At 43.9% G+C, this 9,402-nt stretch overlaps 1 protein-coding gene across 2 annotated transcripts in view; it reads left to right on the plus strand.

Annotated features, from left to right (window-relative positions):
* The first annotated feature begins 643 nt into the window (after positions 1–643).
* Positions 644–9,402, plus strand: part of BNIP1 (BCL2/adenovirus E1B 19kDa interacting protein 1) — a 20,398-nt gene continuing 11,639 nt past the window's right edge. For both annotated transcript variants that reach the window (XM_011947804.1, XM_011947805.1), the window contains exons 1-2: positions 644–831; positions 3,081–3,173. In XM_011947804.1, the coding sequence (XP_011803194.1) occupies positions 748–831; positions 3,081–3,173 (177 nt within the window). In that variant the 5' untranslated portion in view covers positions 644–747. The remainder of the gene's footprint in view (positions 832–3,080; positions 3,174–9,402) is intronic.

The following is a 9,402-nucleotide window of genomic DNA, read 5'->3' on the forward strand; positions in this document are numbered from 1 at the left end:
TTGAGGACCAGCTAAGAAACTTGGATTATTTACTAACAAAAATAAAAGAGCCACCATTTGTTGAGGGTTTCCTCGGACATTTCCATCAAAACTACGTAAATCCATCAAAACTACCCCAGCAAGGTAGATTTAATAAATCCAGTTATATACAAAAGGGAACCACCAGAAGCCATAGAAGGGCTGCACACAGGGAGGCGACTTGATCAATTTCGTGTTTTACAAAGATCCCTCAGATCATGTGTTGGAGTGATAGGAAGTACTCTACTGACTCTACTGAACTCCATACTTTAAAAAATACATAACATTTATCATTTTCTCTTTTACTCCACAATTTATACTCACTGTAGAAAATATTAAAAATATAAGAAAGTTTGAACAAAAAATTGTCACTTGTACTTTCCAGAGACATCTCAATTGATACTTTTCTTCCAGTCTTTTTTTTTTTGTGCAAAAAATATATAGTTATTAGAATGCCTGACAGAAGGAAGATGGAAAGAGACCACTGTGAAGCATTATTGATACTCCCTCTTCTCTTCCTCTCCATGATATTAAGGCCATACCAAGAGGAGAGGCTAATTTCCCTACACGTGTCAGGGAAAGTCCCAACTCTGCGCAGGGACCCAAGCTTGCCATTTTCGCCGGTCTCTAGGGGGCGCTGCCCCGAGACTGGGCGGGGAAGGAGAGAAGGCGGTGCGAAAACGCGTTTGAACTTGGGCCCTGCCGCCGCCCGTAACCGGCGTCCCCAACATGGCGGCTCCCCAAGATGTCCACGTCCGGATCTGTAACCAAGAGATTGTCAAATTTGACCTGGAGGTGAAGGCGCTTATTCAGGTACTGATCCCGGGACCCCTGCCGGGCTCCAGCAGCCCTAACCCAAGCTCTGCTGGTCTGTGAGCTCGGTAGTGTCATTCCCGACCTTTCCCCACTTGGTTTCCCAGGCCACTGGCTCCGCCCCATGGCCGGCTACCCGCCCTCGTCCCCATTTGGTTGTGTCCCCGTGACTGCTGGCCTTGATCCTTTTTCCGGGTGCCGCTGGATCGCCCATCTCCAGAGCACCCAACTGTTCTCCGCCCCTGACCCACCTACTGCTTCGAGGCTCGGCTTTGCCACTTCCACTTGCAGCCCTGGTCGTCGCCCCGCCCCTGACCACCTCACAACCTACCTGCCACCCTGCTTGGCCCCGCCCTCTGACGCTGCTTCCCCATCCTCTGGTAGCGCCCAGTAGGCAGCTAGCCCCGCCCCCTGCTGGCCAGCTCCCCTGGCATCCAAGGGCACCTGGCTCGGGAGGCACCAGGTGAAACGAATGTAACCTGGACGGTAGTTGTGATTTTATGTTTGAGGAAATCCAGTACGGCGCCAAGACCTAGGTTAGAAGGCAGGCCTGGCTCAATGGCAAAACTGGGACCTGGGCTGGGAAAGTCAACCTAGGAATAACACCTTAGAGTGTTACCCCGTTTGAACAGAGAGGAAATGAGGTGTTTTCGCCTTAAGCCATTTAAGGGTAGAGGTAAAATAAACGAGTTGATGTAGACAAGAATTAGGAATGTAGACACGGTTCCATGAGTTTAGCAAAAAGAAACCAAGAGTTTTAAACTTTGTTTTTTTGTTTTGTTTTGTTTTGTTTTTTGTTTTTGTTTGTTTTTGAGACAGAGTCTCGCTCTGTCGCCCAGGCTGGAGCACAGTGGCACAATCTACTCACTGCAAGCTCCGCCTCCTGGTTTCATGGCATTCTCCTGCCTCAGCCTCCCGTGTAGCTGGGACTACAGGCACCTGCCACCACGCCCAGCTCATTTTTGTATTTTGTTTAGAGACAGGGTTTCGCCGTGTTAGCCAGGATGGTCTTGATCTCCTGACCTCGTGATTTGCCCCCCTCGGCCTCCCAAAGTGCTGGGATTACAGGCATGAGCCACTGCGCCCGGCCTAAACCTTGGTTTTTAAAGCAAATCATTTTCAACAAAGTCACTAAACATTAGATGTAGACTCAGAGTTTGTAGTGTGGCAAAAAGTGCAGGAAAGTAGGGCTCCCCAGATAAACCAGATGCAGAATAAACCAAATTAGATGCAGAATAAACAAATATGGTGCAAAGAAGTGTGATTAAATTAATAACCAGAGAAAAAGTGAAATTTGATGCAGATATTTAAAACTTCTTGAACTTCACTTCTCTGATGTATACATTACAAAACTTCTGGGCCAGTTATAGAAAAATAAACTTAGGTTTCATATAAATGAAATTACATTTTCACATAATCTAAATTGCTCAGGCATCCTTCTGTACTCTTTCTAACATTTGGGTTCTTGTGATTGCTGATGAGAAAGATTGATTATAGCTGGATGTATTACACCCTTACCGTGTTCCAGCAGCTCTGCTAAGTGCTTTACATACATACATAATCTATGATGTTCTCTGAGGTAACTAGGGTTGTGATGAGGAAACTGAGACACAGAGAATTTAAATAACTTTCCAGGTAACTTTACACAGCTAATAGGTTGCTACAGCCAGGATTCGAATCCACATGGTCTGTCTCCAGAGCCTGCTCTGAAAACTGGCACCAGTAATTCTGAATGTCCAGCAACAGATTCTAAATCTACCCTCAAACATGTTTATATAAACACTCTAACTTATCACTGACGGTTTGTAAAATCACACTGAAAAAGTTAATTTCATCATATGAGGCCAGATCTTTAAACATCCTGATCTTACAAGTTGGAAGGATCTAAGATTCTAAAGTTATAGTATAACTTTCGCATGTCCATTCTTGTTGGGCATATAAGCTGTTTTAAGCTTTTTCATACTGGCCAGGTAATGTTTTGTTAAAATTTAGGCACTAAAAATTAGGTCAAAGCAGTTGTGTTTCTTTCTAGGCTTTTATATTAATTCAACATTAATCTAAAGAGGAATGAGAAAAATGCCAATGATAATGTTTTTGCTTGTGTTGCAGAGGTAAACAGCAAAGATCAGGATGAATTATAGTCAGTACATTAATATTAGTTGGTCTAAACTAACTCTCTCACTGTATGGATGGTGTCATTTCATTTCATTGCCTTGAGAAAGGCCTTTCATCTGTTCAATGTCTCCTAGGATATCCGTGATTGTTCAGGACCCTTAAGTGCTCTTACTGAACTGAACACTAAAGTAAAAGAGAAATTTCAACAGTTGCGTCACAGAATACAGGTGGGTATTCTCAGAAATGAGATGCTGAGTGTCTATCAATGAAGGGGGCTCAGTCCTGGGTATACCCTCTGCTTGAGAGCCGTCTGGGTTCTTCAAACACCAGCTGATGGGAGCAGTCAACACTTAGACAGTGAGGGTGACTCTGTACTAACCTGCTCTCCAGGTAAAAACGAGAAACTTTAGCGTAGAGAACACTGCCAGCTGTGTCAACAAGTGGATGGCAGGAACACCATTATCCTTGGAATTTTTGAAACCCTGGGGCCACTTCAAATACTTTCTCTTCTCTACCATTCTTTCTACCCTATTCATTCATTCACTACCTCAATCCATCACACTCCTGGGGTTTTTTTTTTTTTAATGCTGTTACTTTGCTCAGCATCTTCCTTATTTCAATAGTCACCAGTCACATCATGTACACATTCAATATGCCTGAATTCAACTATGGTATATGTGCTGTCTCAAAAAACACTAGAGGGTGGCCAGTAGCAGTTTGGTTTGTTTGTTTTATTTATTTCATGTTTTATTCATATTACACTGGGCTGGGCAAAGGGTTGTGCACCACTGTATAGATCATATTATGCTGTTGCTTTCATTTTTTTCTTTTTTTTGAGAGGGAGTCTCGCTCTGTCACCCGGGCTGGAGTGCAGTGGCCGAATCTCAGCTCACTGCAAGCTCCGCCTCCCGGGTTCATGCCATTCTCCTGCCTCAGCCTCCCGAGTAGCTGGGACTACAGACGCCCGCCACCTCGCTCGGCTAGTTTTTTGTATTTTTTAGTAGAGACAGGGTTTAACCGTGTTAGCCAGGATGGTCTCGATCTCATGACCTCGTGATCCGCCCGTCTCGGCCTCCCAAAGTGCTGGGATTATAGGCTTGAGCCATTGCGCCTGGCCTGCTTTCATTTTTAAAAATGAAAATGAGGCCAGTAGTTTGAGAACAGCCTGGCCAACATGGCAAAACCCTATCTCTACTAAAAATGCAAAAATTAGCTGGGCATGGTGGTGTGCACCTGTAATCCCAGCTACTTGGGAGGCTGAGGCAGGAGAATCACTTGAACCCAGGAGGCAGAGGTTGAAGTGAGCTGAGATCATGCCACTGCACTCTAGCCTGGGTGACAGAGCAAGACTGTCTCAAAAACAAACCAATTTTTTTTTTTTTTTTTTAAATAGAGATGGAGTCTCACTATATTGCTTGGGCTGGTCTTAAGCTCCTGGGCTCAGGCAATCCTCCTGCCTCAGCCTCTGAAAGTGTTGGGATTACAGGCATAAGCCCAGACTATTGTGTTGCCTTCAGACACAATTGGGATTTGGGTTCTAATTGTTTCCAAGTTCAGGATCTAGATCAGAATCAGACGACGAAGACCACTGTTTTGTGGGTCTAGGGGCTGCTGAGAAAAAGCCAGGAAACAGGTATAGAGCTGACTATGGAGGGCTCATGTTTCAAGGCTCCCATCTGGGCATCCAAGGATCCTGCATGCAGCTCATAGGTAGAGGGGCCCACAGCAGCCCCTCAAAGTGAACAGGGATGGCACAGGCCTAGAGCTGGAACTCAGGAGTTGGAAGGATGACTGCGTCTGCACACCTAAAAAGATGTCGTCCATCTGTATCCTGGAATCCTGTGTAGGCCCTCTCCATGAGCACAGGAACAGGGTTGGCTCCTTGGCCTCTAGTTGGCCTCATGAGTAGTCCAGTAAAAGTCCTGCAAACTTGTCATTATCTGGAGACATTCCTGCCAGTTCCTTTTCATGCCCCTCTACTTGAAACACTAGGCAGTTGCTTTATATTGTTCATGATTCTTCTTCCTCAATTCTTTAAATTTGAGATAATTGCGTTCTTTTAAGAAACTCTGGATCTCCTGATCACTCCAAGTGTTGATTACTGTTCTGATGGTTTTTCTGGTTTCTTGGTTTCGTCTTCCTTCTTTATTTCCTGAGGGTTTCTAGTAATTTCAGTCTGATGTCTTAGGTTCTCCATTTTTATCCCAGAGTTTCCTGAGTTTTCTCCTGGGATTGTTCTCACCACAGCCACAGGACCTAATGTTGGGTTGGCAGAAAACTAGCACTTACTCTGCCCTAATGGGACCCAGGAGAGTCAGGAGGTACTCTGAGTATGGAAACTTGCTTGCTCCTCTAGACTTCTGGAGGTCTCTTAGAAGTAGCAGTTTGAATAGTGGAGATGTTTCCACTGCTGTGCCTTCAGTGAGGGTGAGGTGGGTGTCATGGATCTGCCCATCTGTATTAGTCTATTTTCATGCTGCTGATAAAGACATACCTGAGACTGGGAAGAAAAAGAAGTTTAATGGACTTCTCACATGGCTCGGGAGGCCTCACGATCATGGCAGAAGGCAAAGAGGAGCAAGTCACGTCTTACATGGATGGCGGCAGGCAAAGAGAGAGCTTGTGCAGGGAAACTCCTGTTTTTAAAACCATCAGATCTCATGAGACTCATTCACTATCATGAGAATAGTGCAGGAAAGACCCACCTCTAATTCAGTCACCTCCCACCAGTTTCCTCCCATGACATGTGGGAATTGTAAGAGTTACAATTCAAGATGAGATTTGGTTGGGGACACAGCCAAACCATATCACCATCCCTGGATAGGTCTTGTGGCACCTGGTCTTCTGGTATTGGGGTTTTGTATTGGGCCTTTCTTGCATTGCTATAAGGAAATACCTGAGGTTGGTAATTTATTTTAAAAACTGGGTTAAGCTGGCTTATGGTTCTGTGGGCTGTATGGGAAGCATAGCAGCATCTGCTTCTGGGGAGGCTTCAAGAAGCTTCTGGTCATGGCAGAAGGCAAAGAGGGAGCAGACATGTCACATGACAAAAGCAGGAGCAAGAGAGAGATTGAGTGAGAGCTCACTTATCACTAAGGGGATGGCTTATGCCATTCATGAGGGATCCATCCCCATGATCCAGACACCTCCCACCAGGCCCTACCTCCAACATTGGGGGTTACCATTCAGCATGAGATTTGGGCAGGGACAAATATTCAGACTATATCAGGTCTAAAGACTTGTGCTTTTTTGGCCAGCACAGTGGCTCACTCCTGTAATCCCAGCACTTTGGGAGACCAAGACAAGTGGATCACTTGAGGCCAGGAGTTCAAGACCAACCTAGTCAACATGGTGAACCTCCGTCTCTGCTAAAAATACAAAAATTAGCTGGGCACGGTGACCCATGCCTGTAGTCCCAGCTGTTTAGGTGGCTGAGGCATGAGAATTGCTTGAACCTGGGAGTTGGAGGTTGCACTGAGCCGAGATTGTGCCACTGCACTCCAGCCTGGGTGACAGAGCAAGACCCTGTCTCAAAAAAAAAAAAAAAAAATTGTGCTTTTCATATAACATGGCCCCTAAAGCCCACCAGCAGCTCTGTTTTTGCTTAACAGAGGTAGACAGTCTGTTCTAAAGCGGGTAGAAAAGCTGGCCAAGTGGACCTCTGAGAAACAGTATGTCTGTGTCCTGTGTTTTGCCTACCTAAGAGATTTTCAAGAGCAATTTTGAAAATGTGCAATTTTTGCTATTGGAGTTAATTATAGAATTTCAGCAGCATCACCATACCTAGCTGACCTCTTCCTGCCTCCATCTTCAGTACTGATATAATCATCTTAATGTTTTATTTTTGATGTTCCTTTTGCATGTTTTATATATGTGTCTGTATCTGTAAATATCAACATTCAGTGAAAAGTCTCAGTTATGCCCCAGTTTTGTTTTCTGTTCCCCTCTTCCAAACAGGTAGTCACTTTTGTTACTTATATATCACTCCAGAGTTTCTCTACTCAAATATTTAAAAAGATAAATTTCTTTTTTTTAATTTCTTTTCTCTTTTTTTTTTTTTTGAGATGGAGTCTCACTCTGTCGCCCAGGCTAGAGTGCAGTGGTGCGATCTCGGGTCACTGCAAGCTCCGCCTCCCGGATTCATGCCATTCTCCTGCCTCAGCCTCCTGAGTAACTGGGATTACAGGTGCATGCCACCACGCCTGGCTAATTTTTCAGATTTTTAGTAGAGATGGGGTTTCACTGTGTTAGCCAAGCTGGTCTCTATCTCCTGACCTTGTGATCCGCCCGCCTCAGCCTCCCAAAGTTACAGGCGTGAGCCACCGCGCCTGGCCATTAAGTATAATTTTATTATACATACATTGGAAATCTTTCCATTTCAGTAATTAGAGACTGTCCTCATTTTTCTTTTTCTTTTTCTTTTTTTTTTTTTTTGAGACAGGGTCATGGGCTGTCACCCTGTCCAGAGTGCAGTGGTACAATCTCAGCTCACCACAGCCTTGACTTCCCAGGCTCAAGCGATTTTCCTCCTGCCTCAGTCCCCCAAATAGCTGGGACTGCAGCCACGTGCCACCCCCCCGCCCCCCCCAGCTAATTTGTGTATTTTTTTATAGAGATAGGGTTTTGCCATGTTGCTTAGGCTGGACTTGGACTCCTGGACTTGAGCAGTTGCCCACCGTGGCCTCCCAAAGTGCTGGGATTATAGGCGTGAGTCACTGTTCTTGGCCTCTCATTCTTTTCTAAATAGCTGTCATTTTTTTTTTTTTCAGTCAGTTCTCTATCAAAGGGCATTCATTTGAACTGCTTCCACTTTTTTTTAAAGCTAACTTATTCCTTGACAGACTTTTCTTCAACTCAGCATGACTTCAACTCTCCAACTATACCTATTACCTTCAGTATGAGTATTTTTATGTTCTTTTTAAATATCTGGGTGCTCACCCAGTGTTTATTTCCTTCACTAATTAAAATGACCTCCCGAATACGTTTACATTTACATATTTATGATGGCACCTAGTAGGGACCTAATAAGCACATGGCCAGTAAATGAATAACCCCATCCCAGTTTTAATCTGCATTTCTTAAGTATTTACATACTCTTTTTATACCTGGAAATAAATACAAGATTCCTGTTTGTTTGCTATTTTTAGCTTTTATTTGAATGTCTTTTTTGTGTGTTTCAAACAAGATTGTGTGATACTAGAGAACTGGCCTCATATCCTCAAAATTGTGTGTTCGGCACATGGTAAGTCTTGGGCATTGACTGTGTATAAGTATCTGTGTGTTTGTCTTTGTACGTATAGCTCTCAAACTGGAATTTGAGAACTACTCGACCCCGCCATTCCTTTCTCCTGAACTATCACTGGTTCCCTTTGACAGAACTTCCAGGCAATCTTTCATGAGTAAATTGTACATTTCTCCCCCTTTTTAATCTCTCCCTTTTTCCTATGCATTCATTCTTCCATTCAGTGACTCAGTGCCCAGTATGTGCTGGACACAAGGAATATATGTAGTGAATAATGTGAGATAAAGTTCTGCTTATTCATAAAATTTACATTCTTTTTTTTTTTTTTTTTTGAGATGGAGTCTCGTTCTGTTGCCCAGGCTGGAGTGCAGTGGCATGATCTCGGCTCACTGCAATCTCCGCCTCCTGGGTTCATGCCATTCTTCTGCCTTAGCCTCCCGAGTAGCTGGGACTATAGGCGCCTGCCACCATGCCTGGCTAATTTCTTTTTGTATTTTTAGTGGAGACGGGGTTTCACTGTGTTAGCCAGGATGGTCTCAATCTCCTGACCTCCTGATCCACCCGCCTCGGCCTCCCAAAGTGCTGGGGTTATAGGCATGAGCCACCACACCTGGCCTGTATAATTTACATTCTAATAGGAAATACAGATTTTAAACAAATAATTATGAAAATAATTGATGACATTTGCAAAACTTTTCCAATTCACAGTTGATTATTTCTTTTATTCTCTACCTCAGCAATATTTGGGGCCATAAATTGAAAGTCATCTCTGAGCTATTGAAATGGTGGATACACAAACTTGTTCCAAACTAGCATGTGCAAATTGATACGTAAATAAGTAAATTAGTATAATTGAGCAAATACATTGATATTTCAGATCAATAGCGTGATTGAAGCTAGAACGTGTTTTAATTTGTAAACCAAAAAATGTGAATGGTGTAATACTATCTTTAATTATAGTCCCTCTGATGGTTCTCTTACCTGAAGTTCTTGGGGTTTAATACTTCTGGGTATGTCTGCTGACCCTCACTTATGGTAGGTTATTTCCTTGGTGTTTGGTTATTTTGGACTGTGAGCACTCATCTTCAGCAGACCTTATCTGAGGGACTTTGTGCAGCTGGGTCGAGGCCAAGTCTCTACAGAGGTTTTTGCATTAGCTTCCCGCCAGGTCTCCTGGGATGATCACAAGTCTGAGAACACTTTTTTTTTTTTTT

This window comes from Colobus angolensis, unplaced genomic scaffold (assembly GCF_000951035.1).
Source record: "Colobus angolensis palliatus isolate OR3802 unplaced genomic scaffold, Cang.pa_1.0 Scaffold27, whole genome shotgun sequence".
NCBI classification, from domain to species: Eukaryota; Metazoa; Chordata; class Mammalia; order Primates; family Cercopithecidae; genus Colobus; species Colobus angolensis.